This window comes from Palaemon carinicauda, chromosome 45, assembly GCF_036898095.1.
Source record: "Palaemon carinicauda isolate YSFRI2023 chromosome 45, ASM3689809v2, whole genome shotgun sequence".
Classification (NCBI taxonomy): domain Eukaryota; kingdom Metazoa; phylum Arthropoda; class Malacostraca; order Decapoda; family Palaemonidae; genus Palaemon; species Palaemon carinicauda.
The window spans coordinates 532,929-551,543 of record NC_090769.1 but is presented as its reverse complement, the minus strand read 5'-3'; the positions used below and the strand labels follow the sequence as shown (position 1 = coordinate 551,543).

General features: G+C 41.2%; 1 protein-coding gene across 1 annotated transcript in view; it reads left to right on the top strand.

The window, feature by feature from the left end:
- LOC137634600 (syntaxin-7-like) overlaps nucleotides 1–18,615 on the top strand; it is a 56,628-nt gene that overhangs the window by 36,835 nt on the left and 1,178 nt on the right. Inside the window, exons 4-7 of the mRNA XM_068367053.1 lie at nucleotides 313–475; nucleotides 2,649–2,780; nucleotides 8,024–8,156; nucleotides 11,673–11,755. Of these exons, the coding sequence (XP_068223154.1) occupies nucleotides 313–475; nucleotides 2,649–2,780; nucleotides 8,024–8,156; nucleotides 11,673–11,755 (511 nt within the window). The remainder of the gene's footprint in view (nucleotides 1–312; nucleotides 476–2,648; nucleotides 2,781–8,023; nucleotides 8,157–11,672; nucleotides 11,756–18,615) is intronic.

Here is an 18,615-nt window from a genome sequence, read left to right as displayed (position 1 = left end):
AAAGGAAGTAATCATAAAAGTGTGCATTGTGTTGTCTCTGTTAATGATCTGAAGGGGGCAAGATTAAAAAGTATGAGGAAATTTGTTTTCAGGATTTAATGTGGTGATAAACATTAAACAGTTGGAACATGTGTTTGGCCTCATATCTACTTAACTTTCTTCTATGGTAACTTTGAAATAATTAAATTGTCCTTTGCTTCTGACTCCAGACTATCTGTATGGTATACTGTAATTACTTTTTCATTTCAGTGTACAGTACGCTATATTTATTCATTCATCAGGCTTCATTTTAAAAATTTAATTTTTTCACAGAACACAAGTCAACAGTGTTGCTGGTAAAGCAGTTCAAGATACAACAGATTTGCTTCGTGAGTTGCAACCACTTGCACGTGGAGACAAGGAAAGACGTGTCAGAGCAGATAGACTAAAGACTGAATTTGAAGCAACAGCAACTCGCTTCTCAGAACTTCAAAAGGTCACTACAAACTTTGTGTTCTTTGTTTGATTTAAATTGGTCCTCAGTTACTATGACTGTCTTATACTGATTAATGTAAGTGTATGGCATATATTTTTTTCATTTAAAATGTTTTAGATGAATTTGTTCCCTAATTATTTTTGTGTATAAATATTGGATAAAAAATGATTTATAAGTAAGAAATGTAATGCAGAGTCGCTATCATTACATCAGTCATTGCCAACATATGTTGAGCATTTTGGGTAATCACACTCAATTGAATTTAAACTGCATGTTCATTGTCAGTTTTTACATATAATTCTAATAACTGGTGTACTGCTTAAAATACTGCATAAAGTTTCCTAAGTGGATTTTACTCCTATTTCTAAGGAAAGGAGCTGTATCAATTTTTATACAATGTGTTATGTATAGTCAGTTCTCCATATTTATGATTAAGAATGCTTGCTGCTCTAAGGTGGGTCAACTCCTAACCTACCAACTCGCTTCCCATTGCCTATGCACGGTTGACTAACACACTGTAGTCCATTTCTTTTATTGAGGCAGATTTGCACCGACTCGCAGCGGTGCCCTTTTAGCTCGGAAAAGTTTCCTGATCACTGATTGGTTAGAATTATGTCGTCCAACCAATCAGCGATCAGGAAACTTTTCCGAGCTAAAAGGGCACCGCTGCGAGTTGGTGCAAATCTGCATCGCTAAAAGAAATTGACTATAGGTAACCCATTGTACTTCACTGGATGTATTTACAACTAATCTGACCAACAAACTCCCCGGTGTAATGCTCTCCAGCCCCAGATCCGTCACCGGTATTTGAGGACACATTCCAACACCAATGGGATGAGCTGGACTTTTACGCCTTTCCCCCCATTCAGCCTGATACGTCAGGTTCTGAACAAAGTAAGGGAGTTGGAAAATGTTAGTAACACTGGTAGTACCAAGGTGGCCCCATGTGCAATGGTCCTCGAACCTTCTGGAACTTCTCGTAACTTCAAGAGTGGCTAAATCTTCTACAACAGTCTCGCATGAAAAAGTTTTACAACACAACCCACTACCTTTCTCTTCATGAATGGAGATTATCCAGCACCACCTCTGTAAGATAGGTTTTTCGAGACCAATTGCGTAGTAGCTTTAGCCATACCTCCATAAGTCCTCTTCAGCTGTCTTATCAATCAAAGTGGTCACTTTTCTACGATTGGTGTTGTAGAAGGAGTATTGATCCAATCAAGGCCACTATTCCCTGAATTGCAGATTTGTGTGTGTTCCTACAAAAGGAAAAATCCCTCTTGGTCACATTGGTGAAAGGCTATGGGTCAGCCTTAACCCTGGTTTTCAAATTGAAGGGAATCCTTGTCTTCTCTTTGTGGGCACTGTCAGCTCTGATTAAAAGGTTTGAGCAGAGCAGACCTGTCCTCCTCAGGAGCTAAAACCCCAGTCTTGGAGTGTGATTGACGTTTTGAGGTTCCTCGAGGTGGCACTTTACGAACCTCTTCCTTAGGCTTCTGAAAGAGGTCTTACCTTGAAGACGGTATTTCTCCTAGCCTTGACCTTTCAAAAAGAATGAGTAAACTTCATGGTTCATCTTAAATGATATCACACTTGGGGAATGAAAGAGTACCTTTGTTCCTGAGTTTGTGGCAAAGACCCAGAATCTGGTAAAGACCCAGAATCCTTCAATTTTAGACAACATATTTGACTCCTTTTCCATCTTGGCTATCAAAGTGGTAACTGGGTGAACAGCTGATAACCAAACAATGTTATCAGTATTCCAAGAATTTTCTCTTTCTAGTCTTAGCCAAACATTTTAGGAGTAAATCCCTTACAAATGACTTGGGTTTGTATAGTTAAAAAAATATAAATTATCTTAAAAATTTCTAGTAATGTTTATTTCTTCCTTCAATAGAGAAATTCCTGGATTGCCACTTACTAAGGGACAGATAATGTAGCAGGGAAAATCAGTAACAACTTAGTGACAAGTGGTCTCTCCAAGCTATTTAAGTCACTGCTTTGCTAGTTTTATAAGCAAGAAATCAGCATATGGTTTGTTTTATACTGTGCTGGGAATATCATTATTAGAAAATAATTTTACCAATTCTATTTTGTGATGATTGCTTAGGTACTGCTCACCATGTGTGTCGATAAAATAGTTTTTGTTTTAATGTTTTTATTTTTATTTCAGAAAATGATGGTTACTATGAGAACTGCTCGTTTACCTGCAGATATGGTAGCTGTTGAACAAGATGCATCTGCCAATACAGAAGAACTTATTCAAAGAGAGCAGATGTTGCAAGTTAAAAAAAAAGAAATACAGGTAGGTTTTTAAGTTTGAATATAGATAGACGTTATTAAGTGTCACATAATATAAGGAAATCATGATCATTTTTTTAGAACTGAGTGGGGAGAGTTTTTCAGAATCTTGTAAATAATTGATTTATATTGGGGAAAACAACAAAAATTTATATATTATAAGAATGACTCCATATCATTTGTGAGACCTGCAGGTTTAAAATTTTTTTGCTATAATAATGTAGATGAGTAAAATACAATATTAGTAAGGCATTAAAATTTTGGTTATCTGGAAAGGAAATGAAATTTAAGATATTAGTATAAAAGTATCCCAGTGAAGAAAAGAAATAAATAAATGATATAAGAAATAATGAACAAATAAAATACAGTATTTTAAAAACAGTAACATCATCAAAACAGGTATTTCATATATAAACTATAAAAAGACTTATGTCAGCCTGTTTAACATAAAAACATTTGCTGCCAGTTTGAACTTTTGACGTTATACCGATTCAACTACCTGATTTGGAAGATCATTCCACAATTTGGCCACAGCTGGAATAAAACTTTTAGAAACTGTGTAGTATTGAGCCTCATGGTGGAGAAGGCCTATCTATTAGAATTAACTGCATGCCTAGAATTACAAACAGGATGGAACTGTCCGGGAAGATCTAAATGTAAAGGACGCTGAGAATTATCTGCATCATGCATAACGAACTAATTGAACGCCGGTGTCAGAGATTAATATCTAAAGCAGGAATAAGAAATTTAATAGTCCGGAAGTTCTTGTCCAACAAATTGAAATGAGAATTGGAAGCTGAAGACCAGACAGGAGAACAACACTCGAAACAAGGTAGAATGAAAGAATTAAGGGATTTTGATGAAGGAAAAATCTATTTCTGGGGAGAGACCTGTGACGCCCGGTGAAAAAGGTCCTTCTTTACACTTTTCTAATATAAATCTTCCAAATATACTAGAGAAAGATAAAAGCATGGAATGCAGAGGTTACTACCATCGCGCGATCACCTTGTGGGTGTCGTATATTTAACAAGGGCGTGTGAAAACCACTACAGTATTCACAGGCTGTCTTCCATTTAGATTATCCCTTCATCAAAGGGGAGGGCCGTGGCAGGCCCTAGAGAATACAGTTGGGCTACCCCACCGACACCTACTACTCGCGCTCTCCAGGTCATCCTTCTGTTTTGGACTTGCCCGCAAAGGCGATAAGTGATTTGCTCAGTGTTTTCGCAAGTGATTGTCGTTAATTCAACATGACTGACGTTGCTACTTCACCTTTACCAATGTCAAGTACCATAGTTTGTTTTGTCAGTTTATTTCAGTACCGGGCATTTGTTCTTTTTCCAGTATTGTGAATTATAGTTTTGGAAGCGGTTGGCCTGCCTCGGTATTGGCAGCCATTTTGGGTATTGTTCGCTTCGGTAATTTTTCAAGTTAATTTTGCCCATCTGGTACTCTGTCATCTAGGTTATATCACTTACGTTTTATGACCAATTTTATCATCATTATTTATTATTGGTTTTTACTATGGTATTTATTTGCTAGCAAGTCCAATTTGGACCTACGAAGAATAGCGATTTAGTCTTTGTTAAAGTTGTACACGCCTCAGAAGAGGCTCGTTTTAGACTATATCTTTGTTTATTTGTTACGTTGTCGTTATTCTTCGTTCTTGGTTATTACAATTACTAAGAAAAAAGCAATCAAATTTATTATTTTTCTTATATTATTGTGTGATGTTAGTTTTTTATTATGTAACCTTGAGAGCGTGAGCATAGAGTGCTCGTTTTCTGTTCTACAGTTACGAGTTACCCCTTCTCTCGTTTTCTTTATTAAGCTCGAGTAAGAGAGGTGGATTTCCCGTTTTCCGTTTTTATACGATCACGAGTTAGTCCTGCCTCCTCTTATTCTCCGAGTTGATGATATTACGTTTAATGATATTCACGTTTTATTGTTGTGGTTACTGTTAATATAGCTAGCACTATTAATAGGTTACGTTAGTGTATGAGTCATTAGTTGGGGTCGCCTTATGCCGACACCCTTAGCTCCGCCTTGAGTTATACTCCGCTATAATGGATACTCATTGTGTGAGAACTAGTCAGATATTTGGAGTGCAACGGTGAAATCCGGCACTCAGACTCCCGCTGAGGCCTTTTACACACGAACCTTTGTCATGATTGATCACAATTACATTATTGACGGTCCCTTTTTTCATCGAATCTCCGGCTTCACTGGAGATAACACACACATTCAGTATTGAGGAAGGTTATCGTACCGCTGAGGGTCACAATTTCACGATGACGGACCTTTGTCACCAGATCTCCGGTACAAACAGAGATCAATCAGACGATCAGAACCGGAGTTGACAATTTGATCAATCAGACGATCAGAACCAGGGTACGAACCCTTTTTCATGAATAATCACAATTTCGTTATTACGGTCCTTTTTTATCGAATCTCCGGCTTAACCGGATACACACAGACGTTCAGCATTGAGGTTAATATTAGATTTCCTCTGATGTTCACGTTTTCACTATGACGGACCTTTGTCACCGGATCTCCGGTGGCAACAGAGATCACTCAGACCACAGGTGGCCAATCTTTTGTTTTAGCTGTAAAGGAAAGGATTTAACATGAATACAAAGTAAACTGTACTTACTTTAATGACAATTTGAATTTGTGTTGATAATATTCATTAGCTATTTTTGAAAGTCCTAATGAAAATATATGAACATAATTAGCAATTTTAAAGAAAAGTCATTCAATTTACTATCTTTGGGGTATAGTGCGCCACTTGTGATCATGAAATGCGCCACTGTTGGTGAATGCGCCATAGGTTGGCCACCCCTAACTCAGACGTTCAGAACCGGGGTTAACATTATTTTACCGATGAGGTTTATAGTTACATGTTATGTGGTTACTGGATATTAGTATTCTAGTGATTCATCTGTTCACTGACCAGAGTCTCAAGGAACAGTAGATAGCCTCTCATGGCATGGTTGGTTTCGACCTGGTTTTTCATTAGAAGGGGCTAGCGTTCGGTTCCAAGTACTGAGTAGAAATTTATTTCTATTTGAACACGATGTTGTATGGATATTTATACATATTTATAATTAAATATATGCATAAATATAGGCATTATTATTAGTTATAGTTATACAATTTTTTGTGCAATTGAAGAAGACACAGACCTAATGTGTTTCTCAAAAGTAAATTTGCTGTCGAAAATCACACCAAAAATTTTTAAAGTCATACAGAGTTAGAGAAACATTATCAATGTTGAGATCTAGATTTTGAGGAGCCACTGTCTTTGACCAACTTACAATCATACTTTTGAGTTTTGTTAGGATTCAACTTCATGCCCCATAATTTGCACCATGCACTAATTTTAGCTAGAAAAGAATTTACAAACTCTGCTTAATTGTGTGATTAGACATCTAATTCCAGGTATTATAACTGATCTATTTAAGCCTGATTGTATAGGGCGTCACTAAGCAGGTCTACTTGTCAGGATTGGGATGTGGTTTTACACATGTAGTAGGTTCAAATTTGGATCTTTGGAAAACTTTCACTGATAAATTTAACAGGTAAATTAATAATAAACTACAAACACTTATCTTTTTAAGGTGGGCTTTAGGAGCTTAAGTTGATTGTGTCATTTTTCCCTCCATTCAGGGCTAAATTGTTTCAAGATTTCAGAGTTTTACAGTTTCCTCTTTCACTTCCCCTTATTAGAAGTAGTTGTGAGAATAGTGAACCTTCTTAAGTAAGAGACATTCAGTACATATTGAATAACCTACGAGCTTGCAGGTAATGTCCTAATTGACTAGGTTAGATTAGAATGTCAATTCACCATCTTTCCAAAAGGTAATGTTTTTTCTTGTTGAAGGTTCTGGGCTCGGGAACTCGCCAAGTTTGGATCTAAATTTTACATAAACTTGTAGTTTAAGGTTCTAGATATTAGGAGTAAACCTACATCTCTTAAATTTTGCAGAAATGTTTCTTTAGAAAATTTTTTAGGGACCTTTCAATAATGTACCTTTTTGGTTAGTTGGCTATTATCTCAGGAAATTCTGACTTTCTTATTGAGATTATTGGTTTCTAGATATACAGTACAGTATAGTGACTGCTGCTGAAAACCATCTGGAGTCCTACTGACAAAGAGTATTTTTCAGATTATTCCTCATTAAATTCTAGACCTAGAATTCTAATTGGGTTTTACATTAAACATTTTTGGTTGACCACCATCTTTCATTCACTGGTGTCCGACTTCCATCTGAGTGTGGGAGTGAGCAATATGAACATCAGTGGAGGTTTATAGAAATAAACACAATTTTAATAATACAGTACATTTCTTTATTGACCTGATGTTCATATACAGTAAATGCTCTCACTGACTTAATGTCAATGAAAAGCGAATACTGTTGACTCCAAAACTGAATGGGGATCTCTTAGCGTGCTAGTTACCAATAACCACTAGATTGCTTCATTACTTTATGGTGGGGCTTGTAACTTTTGAACAGAAATAAAATGGAAAATATATTGATAAATTTTTGGATTACTGTATACATCGATAGAAAAATCTTCTGGATAAGAAGCAGTGTGAACATCAGGTGTTGTTTTCCAAGGGGTCTCGTTGATAGGTACAAGTGTTTCCCACTGTTTAATGAAGTTGAATGTTTTAATGTGACATTCAAAATGAATAATTTTTATCTGTGTCCTTTTGCTCTCCTCTATTCTAACCCTTCTTAATTTTCTTTTTTATTCTCATTTCAACAATGTTTTCATCCAGTTCACACCCCCTCATTTCATAATATAGAAGTATGTTTTAGAATTATTGTTTATTAGTTTCTCTGGTGATCTCATACTTGACAAAATCACTTGTCAGGCTCATGACTTGCAATCTTGTACAGTGAGCAACGATGTCATGTATCAACCTACTTATCTTCACGTTTCATACTGTAACTGATAAAAGAGTAAATGTAGAAAGAAACTGAAAATTACAATAGAAAGCTATGAAAATTTTCTTTATACTGTAGCTACAAGAGTGGATGACTCAAAGAATTAATCCTTATATGAGAGTAAGCAGTTTGATGTTCAAGAATGATGCTAAGACTGAATAATGTTTTCAGTCCTGTGTATTAATTTTCCTAAATATTTGAAATTTTTATAATGAATATCTGATTCACTGTTTTCTATAACAGTGAAATACTGTGAAGCCCTTTACTCAATTTTTCTACTTTCTATTTCTAGGATTTAGAGTTTGAGACAGCAATGCAACTAGAGAGAGAGCAAAGAGTTCATCAGCTTGAGTCTGATATCATAGATATAAATGAAGTGATGAGGGATCTTAGTGCCATGGTTCATACACAGGGGGAAATGGTTGGTAAGTACATTACAATATGTAGAACATATATTGACCTATTTTTATTCTGAGTACTGTAGTGGTTGCCTTGGATTACAGTACATCAGTATTCATAAGGAACTGGGTTTGGTGTTATTTTTATGGACTTGCATAAAGCTTTTTTAATTTTGATTTTGTCAATTTTTTATGGTCTGTGAAAAGGGTTTGACTACTCTAAAGGAAGAGACTTAATATTCAGAAGAAATGGTGGTCTTTCTTAGATCTTTTAAAGTAAAATTAATCTGGCTGTCTAGCTAATACTAATGTAAAATTTTATCCATTCTATTTATTTTAACCTCTAGAATTATAAATACTGTACAGCATTCTGTATTTGCAACAAATTTTCTTGTAGGAATAAATTGAGTAATTATGTTTTTTGTGTATTGCATAAGATTTATGGTGCTAACAGAGATTGTAACAATATTACAGATGCTTATACAGTTTAAGGCTCATGGTTTTGTGTTTTTCATTTTCAGTATAGTATAAATTTTTCTATAGTTGTGATAGAAATCATAGCTTCCTTCACTTGTATTGCATAAGATTTATCATGTTAACAGAAATGGTAAGAATATTACAAATGCTTACACAGTGTAAGGCTTATGGTTTTATGTTTTTCGTCTTCACTGTAATTTTTTTTCATTTGCAATGATAGAGATCATAGCTTTCTTTACCAAAAGCAGTGATAGTGAGTTTACTGTATAAGGTAGGGTATATGTGACCATCATATGTAGTAAAAGTACAGGTCTGGATGTTAGTGCTCTACTTAAGTTTGCTGATCAAGTACCTCATAGGATGGACTGTCTTAAAGGAAGTCTTGCTTAATGAGCTGTGGGAGTAGCATCCTTTTGCTCTTTAGCTATATAACTTTCTTTACTTTAACTTCGTCGGCGCCCACTCGTGTCCGAGTATTGGGTTCTGTCGTTAGCCATCAGCCTCCTATCTGTGGGGTGGGTGCTTATGCCTGATGTGGCTGTTAAGTCCTAGTCTGTGGTGGAAGAGTCGCGGACAGTGTTCACAAGGGAGGGTAGGTGGTGGGCGGGGCTGTTCTAATCGCTCTCTCCTTCTTCTCCTCCTAGCCTCCTCATTTTGTCTCCTCTCCTCGAAGTCCACGGTGCCATGGTGTACTGTACTCCTCCAGGTTTTCCTGTCCCTGGCTTTAACTAAAGTCTTACTCCAATTTCACCTGATGTTTATATTCTTAGATCCTCAGGGTTGAAGATACGAAACTACTTAGTAATCATGACTATTATGATTCATATTAGCTTGTGTGTGTTTTCAAGTACTTTGGTTTTTAACCCCTGCTTATTTTTGTAAACTTGTATGTCACTACTGTAAAGCCAATCTTTTAGAGAATTGAGCTGCAACAAAATGGAAGCATAGTCTCCCATTTACTTGCTTAAATTGAAGGCTGGATTCTAGGTCAGCAAGGGAGTTCTTAAGGCTGATTCTATGTCTCCATTCATCATCTACCTCACACTTCATAGTCCTTAGCCATGTAGCCCTAGGTCTTCTAACTTTAATAGAGTGTTGTGGAGCCCAGTTAAAAGTTTTGTAACCTAATTTCTCTTGGGGAGGGCAAAGAGCATGCTTAAACCATCTCCATCTACCCCTCACCTTGATCTCATCTACATATGGCCCTCAAGTAATCTTTTGTAGTTTAATTTCTAATCCTGTCCTGCCATTCAACTCCCAATATTCTTCTGAGGGCTTTGTTCCCAAATCTACAAAATCTTCATTGTCATACCACGACTCTTGTTCATACAGTAACACCGATCTCACTAAACCGATATATAGCCTGATTTTTTATATGTAATTTCAGGCGATTAGATTTACAAATTTTGCTTAACCTAACCATTGTCGGATATGTTTTTAAAAATTTTTATTAAACTAATTCTAAAGACCCTGTATTAGAGATCATAGTTCCTAAATATTTAATGATTATACCTCATTATCCTTTCTCCTTCCTATGGTATTTAGTCTTCCATTGCATATGCCGTTATATCATCTGTCTTTCTTTATCTCGTGCCCAACCTTCTGTGATATATTGTGCATTCTGGTAAGCAATCATTGCAAATCCTGTGGTGGTCTGCTAATAAGAACAGAACCATCACTATACTGTACCCTAGGTCAACTAATATCCTATTACCTATCCAGTCCAATTCTTTTCCACCATCCCCAACTGTTCTTTGCATTGCAAAATCCATGAGGAGGATAAAAATCAGTGACAACATATTCACATGTTCACAGGAAATTCATATGAAAGGATTGCACTAACATTAACTTTGCACTTGCTATGTTCATGAACAGATTTACTTATTTAAGGGGAACTCCACAATAATGCAGGACTCTCCACAAAATTGGCTAGTGCTCACTATCGAAGGCTTTTTCATAGTCCACAGATGCCATTAAAAGGGGATTTCTATATTCTACCCATTGCTGTACAACATGTGTTAAAACGAAAAATGAAAATTTGGTCAGTACAACTTCTACCTTTTCATAATACTGCTTGTTCATCTCATTTCATCAATCATTCTATCAATCTTTTTCTCGTCTCTTTAGAATAAGCATCTTATATATTTTCATGACAACTGACAAAAGTATGATGCCCCTTTAATTATTGCAATCAGTCATGTCTCCTTTTTGGTAGTCTTTTCATTTTTGGGCAATTATTTCATCCTATCCAGGGGCTTTCCATCTCTTAGTTTTTTAATGATAGCATCTATTTCAGACACTGAATTTATTCATGGGCACTTTTTATATTGAAGTGAAATGATTGTGTACACCATTGAATAGTCTTATTACTGCTGGTAAAATTCAATTTTGTTTTCCGATGAAATTCTATTGACATTTACTGTATTGCCTTTTAGTGCTGTAGTTGGTATTTATCTTGATTATATTAACTATAAGTGGGCATTAAGATGAATAGTTTTGGGAGTCCTTTTATTTGATTTGTACAGTTTTTGAAGTAATGTATTTCCATTGTATTATAATAAGTTATCAAGCAGAGGGAAAGCATATGTGATAGTGATAAAGTAAAATCACTTTGTCACTAAAAAAAGATTAAATTTGAAATATAAATGTTAAAGAATTTTTTTTCTTTTAAGATTTAGAAAAAGAAATATGAACAATGAAAGGTCTTGTTGCTTTATTCTATATGAATAGGGTCTGATTTTATTTCGCATGTATACAATGACCTGAAAATAGTGCATAAAACAAAATTAGCAGAAATGTGTGTGCTGTGTGTTACTACATCTGTAATGTTTTACAACTAATTATTTCATACGATGAATACTGATAATTTTTTTTAGTAGGTAAGGTAGGGACCATTCATATGGTTTTAGGGTACAGTATGTAGAAAACTTTTAATCATTGTATAGAATAGATTTTTCATTTTACCAGATTGATGGTTTACGGGGAAATTCAATAACATCACATGGATTTATATCAGTTTAAGTTTTTCTTGCGAGCTGTATTTTAGCAGAATTTTAATCATTACAGACTCTATAGAGCAAAATGTGGAAACGGCACATGGCCATGTAGAGGAAGGACGTCAAGAACTTGTGAAAGCAGCAGCCTATCAGGTATATAGTTCTGTATTGTTTTTTCACATGTGGTTTATTTAATTTTACGCTTGTTGAAAATTTCCTTATCTGAAGTACAGAAATTGTTTGTCTATAGTAGATATTTTTCATGCCATGGAGTTTGTAACTTGGCTGTTAATTTTGTTGGCTAATAACTGTCTAAATGTTTTCCATTTTAATATTAACTTTTAAAACTAATTTCTTGCTATATGTGAATGTTAAGAGCTAAAATTACGGTTTGGTTAGACGTATTCACGTGTTATTAATTTCTAGAAGTTGTATAGTAAATCCCACTGCTATCTCGGGTGTTCTGTTCCAAGCCCTTCCCCTAGGCAGTAGTAGTCCTATTACAGTACCCAATTAAGCACTTTAGTTTAAAAGATTAGGTGTATCTTACAAATTATATGCTGTTATATTTACAAAAATTTTTATTCCATAAGCTGAAATTTTACTGATGTCATTATGTTTGGTCACAAAGCTAAACAAAGGTAATGAAAGTTGCTAATTGTAATAAGCAAAGAAGCCAAAATGGCTACTCAAAACCAGGGTGCTGCGTGCGCCAGGGGATTGAAGACTAGACTGTCAGGCACAGGCTCCTGCTTTTGTGGGAGCTCTTGTAGACCAGGCGGCGGGGTCCCAGTTTGTGAAAAACTGCCACCTGCTACTACTGGTTTTGGCCTCGGCATCTGAAGACCAGGTCGCTGCAGGCTCTAGGTTTTGAAGACCAGGTAGCTTCTACTATGGCGTAAATCCGGAATATAGTAACTGCTGTAGTAAATGCCTATCATAATGCTAAGGATTTTGGTCCAGGTTATTTGCTTCTGGTTCAAGGCTTTTCTACTGGTCTCTGGTTCTTAAAACAAGGTTGATGTTGCTTGGCCTCAGCTGATGATGTTATTGCACCAGTGTTTGAACCCATAGAAGGATGGTGTGTTTGCTTCTGTGAGGTCTTGATCTGAGTAATGAGGGCTCAGTGGGTAACCTCGTATATGTGTTCAATTGTTTGTAGTATTGCCTCTCATGGGCTGGCTAATCTCCATTTGTGGTGTTACTCCATTTTTGCCCACTTTTACCTTTTCTCTTTAGGGTTGCCCGGTCCCTTTCTATTGGTGAGGGCTCTTGCAGACCTTGCTGCTGCTTAAGACATCATTGTTGCTGCCTTAAGCATTCGGTGAATTTGTTACTATTATAGCCACATAGAAGTTATGCAAGCGTTTATATTTTGAAGTGATACTCATTGATTCAGATTAATCTAAGGATTAGATAAAAAAATGTGTTCTGTACAGTATATTTATTTATGGTAGTTTTGCTCTCATAAGTTATAATTACTAGATAATGTAGTCATAGTCGGCATGAATACAAAGCCCTCTATTTGACCATGTTTTGAGGGGAAAAAAAAAAAAAAACTCGCAAAATGGCATCACTGATTGTCATATGGCTTTAGTAGACCAGGCTGATGTTGGGCTACAAATCCCTGTATCGAGGTTATTGTTTTGCCGCACTTGTGCTTTACTTTGGGGCCTGAAAAGTGGGTGCTGTAGAGCCTTCAACTTTACTACCAGGTTGATTTTTGGGCTTTGAAGAATAGGTTGCTGCTGTGACTTCTGCTGCTCCTTCAGTTACAGCTTCTGCTGGGTATCAACACCTGAAAGTGGGGCTGCAGCTACTGGGTCTTATTTGTTGCGTCATAGTTAATGCTGCTGCTTCTGTTTTTTTTTGAGTCCCAGTCTCATTAGTGCAGGATACTGCTGCTGTTGGACCACTGCACTTTTAGATGAATTGGCTATGATTTGGCTGAAGAAGGTTAAGGTGCTGCTGCCCTCGGACTTCTAAAGATTAGTCCTTAGGCAACTGGTTCAGCAGGAGCTTTAGTGGTGGAAAACTAGTCTTCTATGTAGATTGAGATCTGGCTCAAGAAGATGGGGTTCCTGAAAATTTAGGCTGTCGTTTCTGATATACACAAGCGGGTGTGAAGACTGCTACTGCAGTGGTGTTTCTGATGGCATGCTCCTTAATACCGTGATGGTGGTGTTGCGGAGTACTGGATAAGACCAGATCTGATCATGCTGCAGGGTACCTACTCCTTTAGTCCAGTCTGGTGTGCTGTGCTAGATAATAACGACCAGGCTGCTGCTGTTGCTGATTATGGCTTCTGAAGACATTACTGATGTTATGAAGATATGGCTGGTACTGTTGCACGATATTGGGTTACTGAAGACCTGGCTAGTCCGGCTGGTGCTGTTGCGGAAGGCTAGGTCATGAAGATGGGGCCTGTTGCTGGATGCCCGGGCCTGAAGGCAAGGCTCTTGCTGTTGCTGGATGCCCGGGCCTGAAGACGAGGCTCTTGCTGTTGCTGGATGCCTGTGCCTGAAGAAGAGTCTCTTGCTGTTACTGGATGCCCGCTCCTGGGGACGAGGTTGTTGCGGTTGGTGGATGCCCGCTCCTGGAGACGAGGCTGTTGCTGTTGCTGTTGCTGGATGCCAGCCCCTGGAGATGAGCCTGTTGCTGGATGCCAGCTGCCAGCTCCTGGAGATGAGCCTGTTGCTGGATGCCAGCTGCCAGCTCCTGGAGATGAGCCTGTTGCTGGATGCCAGCTCCTGGAGACGAGGTTGCTGGATGCCAGCTCCTGGAGACGAGTCTGTTGCAGGATGCCAGCTCCCGGAGAAGAAGCAGGTGCTGTGGGTGGCTCCTGAAGATTAATCTCTCGCCGTTGCTGAATGACACCTCCTGCAGACGAGCCTCTCGCCGCTGCTGAATGCCTGCTGAAGACAAGCCTCTCGCTGTTGCTGAATGCCAGCTCCTGTAGATGTGCCTCCTGCTATTGTTGAATGCCAGCTCCTCAAGACAAGCCTCTCGCCGTTGCTGAATGCTAGCTCCTGAAAACGAGCTCCTGAAAACGAGCCTCTCGCCGTTGCTGAATGCCAGTTCCTGGGTACGAGGCGTTAGCTGAAGATGAGGCTGTTGCTGTTGTAATTGCCAGCTCCTGTAGAAGAATTGCTGGTTTGGCCAGCTTCTGAAAAAGAAGCATTGCTGTTGCCGGATGGCAGATACCGAAATAAGGCTGAATGTGTTGCTGGATGTCAGCTCCTGAAGAAGAGGCTGGTACTGTGGCTGGCTCCTGAAGACGAGGCTGGTAATGAACGTCAGCTCCTGAAGATTAGTCTCTCGCTGTTGCTGAATGCCACTTCATGAAGATGAGTTTCTCGCCTTTGCTCAATATCACCTCCTGAAGACGAACTTCTCGCCGTTGCTGAATGCCAGCTCCTGAAGACGAGCCTCTCGCCGTTGCTGAATGCCAGCTCCTGAAGACGAGCCTCTCGTCGTTGCTGAATGCCAGCTCCTGAAGACGAGCCTCTCGCCGTTGCTGAATGCCAGCTCCTGAAGACGAGCCTCTCGCCGTTGCTGAATGCCAGCTCCTGAAGACGAGGCTCTCGCCGTTGCTGAATGCCAGCTCCTGAAGACGAGCCTCTCGCCGTTGCTGAATGCCAGCTCCTGAAGACGAGCCTCTCGCCGTTGCTGAATGCCAGCTCCTGAAGACGAGCCTCTCGCCGTTGCTGAATGCCAGCTCCTGAAGACGAGCCTCTCGCCGATGCTGAATGCCAGCTCCTGAAGACGAGCCTCTCGCCGATGCTGAATGCCAGCTCCTGAAGACTAGGCTCGCGCCGATGCTGGATGCCAGCTCCTGAAGACGAGCCCGTTGCTGAATGCCAGCTCCTGGAGACGAGGCTGTTGCTGGGTGCCAGCCTGGAGACGAGGCTGTTGCTGGGTGCCAGCCTGGAGACGAGGCTGTTGCTGGGTGCCAGCCTGGAGACGAGGCTGTTGCTGGGTGCCAGCCTGGAGACGAGGCTGTTGCTGGGTGCCAGCCTGGAGACGAGGCTGTTGCTGGGTGCCAGCCTGGAGACGAGGCTGTTGCTGGGTGCCAGCCTGGAGACGAGGCTGTTGCTGGGTGCCAGCCTGGAGACGAGGCTGTTGCTGGGTGCCAGCCTGGAGACGAGGCTGTTGCTGGGTGCCAGCCTGGAGACGAGGCTGTTGCTGGGTGCCAGCCTGGAGACGAGGCTGTTGCTGGGTGCCAGCCTGGAGACGAGGCTGTTGCTGGGTGCCAGCCTGGAGACGAGGCTGTTGCTGGGTGCCAGCCTGGAGACGAGGCTGTTGCTGGGTGCCAGCCTGGAGACGAGGCTGTTGCTGGGTGCCAGCTACTGAAGTTGAAGCTCTTGCCGGATTGCCAGTTCCTGAAGATGAAGCTCTCGTTGTTGCCAACTCTTGAAGACTTCTCTCTCGCTGTTGCTGGATGCCAGCCCCTGAAGATAAGGCGCTTGCTGTTTCTGGATGAAAGCTCCTGAAGTGAAGCAGTCGCCGTTGCTGAATGCCAGCTCCTGAAGATGAGCCTCTAGCCATTGCTGGAGGTCAGCTCCTAAAGAAGAGGCTCATGCTGTTCCTGGAGGCCATGAAGAAGAGGTGTTTACTGTAACTGGTTGCCACGCTCCTGAAGAAAAGGTGTTTGGTGTTGCCGAAGACTAGGCTCGCTGGATGCCAGCTCCTGAAGACGAAGCTGTTGCTGGGTGACAGATCCTGAAGATGAAGCTCTCGCCATTGCTAAATGCCAGCTCCTAAAGATAAGCCTCTCAGCAACCTGAATGCCAGGTCCTGAAGACCAGCCTCTCGCCGTTGCTGAATGCCAGCTCCTGAAGACAAGCCTTGCGCCGTTGCTGAATGCCAGCTCCTGAAGATGAGCCCGTTGCTGAATGCCAGCTCCTGGAGATGAGGCTGTTGCTGGGTGCCAGCTACTGAAGATGAAGCTCTTGCCAACTCCTTAAGACTTGGCTCTCGTTGTTGCTGGATGCCAGCTCCTGACTACAAGGCGCTCGCCGTTTCTGGAGGTGTTTGGTGTTGCCTTAGACCAGGCTCGCTGGAAGCCAGCTCCTGAGGATGAGGCGCTCGCGGTATCTGGATGAAAGCTCCTGAAGACTAAGCACTCGCCGTTGCTGAATGCCAGCTCCTGAAGACGAGGCGCTCGAAGTTTCTGGAGGTCAGCGCCTGAAGAAGAGGCTCATGCTGTTGTTGGATGCCAGCTCCTTTAGAAGAGCCTCTCACCATTGTTAGATGCCAGCTCCTGAAAATGAGTTTGCCATTATTGGATACCTGTCCTGAAGACTAGCCTCTCGCGGTTGCTGGGTGCCAGCCCCTGAAGACAAGCCTCTCGCCGTTGCTAGAGGCCAGCTCCTGATGAAGAGGCTCACGCTGTTGGTCAATGCTAGCTTCTGAAGATAAAGCTCAAAGCTTTCACTGTTGCTGGAGGCCAGCTCCTGAAGAAGAGGCTCTCTGCCAGCTCCTGAAGACTTAGCTTCTCGCTGTTGCCGGATGCCAACTCCTGAAGATGAACCTCTCACTGTTGCTGTATGCCAGCTCCTGCTCCTTTAGACGAAGCTCTCGCTGTTGCAGGATGCCAGCTCTTGAAAATGAAGCTCTTACTGCTGCCGGATTGCCAGTTCCTGAAAACGAAGCTCTCGTTGTTGCTGTATGCCCGCTCCCGGAAACGAGGCTGTTGCTGTATGCCCGCTCCCGGAGACGAGGCTGTTGCTGTATGCCCGCTCCCGGAGACGAGGCTGTTGCTGTATGCCCGCTCCCGGAGACGAGGCTGTTGCTGTATGCCCGCTCCCGGAGACGAGGCTGTTGCTGTATGCCCGCTCCCGGAGACGAGGCTGTTGCTGTATGCCCGCTCCCGGAGACGAGGCTGTTGCTGTATGCCCGCTCCCGGAGACGAGGCTGTTGCTGTATGCCCGCTCCCGGAGACGAGGCTGTTGCTGTATGGCCGCTCCCGGAGACGAGGCTGTTGCTGTATGCCCGCTCCCGGAGACGAGGCTGTTGCTGTTGCTCACTCCTAGAGACGAGATTGTGGCTGTTGCTGGAGGCCAGCTCCTAAAGATGAAGCTCTCGCTGGTGCTGGAGGCCAGCTCCTGAAGACGAAGCTCTCGCTGTTGCCAACTCCTGAAGACTAGGCTGTCGCTGTTGCTGGATGCTTGCTGGATGCCAGCTCCTTTAGACGAAGCTCTCGCTGTTGCTGGATGCCAGCACCTGAAGACGAGGGTCACGCTTTTGCTGGATGCCAGCACCTGAAGACGAGGGTCACGCTTTTGCTGGATCCCAGCTCCTGGAGATTTGGCTGTTGCTGGATACCAAGTCCTGAAGACAGGACTTTTGCCATTGCTTGATACCAATTCCTGAAGACAGGGCTGTTGATGTGTGCCAGCTTCTGAAATCAGAGCTAATACTGACTTTGCAGCCAAATCTGAGCTAGTGCTCTTTTGAGGTGAGGGTTTCCTTTGTCTCTGTTGCCGAGGCTTGACGTATAAAGATCCGACTGCTTCATGAAGTCCGACTGCTTCATGAAGTCCGACTGCTTCATGAAGATCACACTTCTGCTAGGCTCCAAAACTGGGATGCCGTTGGTCTTTCAACTACTGAAAATGATGCTGCTGATGCTATTTCCTGGCTACTGCAGAGTATGGCAATTTTCTTTACAATCTTGCTGCAACTGCGAACAATTTGGCCACCTGTTGGCCTCAGCTGATGATTTTCACATTGCTGCCAAGTTTGTCTATCCTAGCTTATGAACACACCTCTATTGGGCCACAGCTTCTGAAAAGTAAAACGATAAATGTTCTGCATATCTTGATGAAGTTGCAGATGCTGTTGGACTCCAAGATATTGCTGACGTGACAATTTCGCTGCTGTGCTCCCAGCTGTTGAAGGATATGTTGCTGTTGCAGGTGCAAAGCCAGGCTGCTGTTGCTTATGAAGATTATGGCTTCAGCTCGTGGAAACTACATTTTATCTGGCGTAAGGTAAAAGTTTTTTTGAAG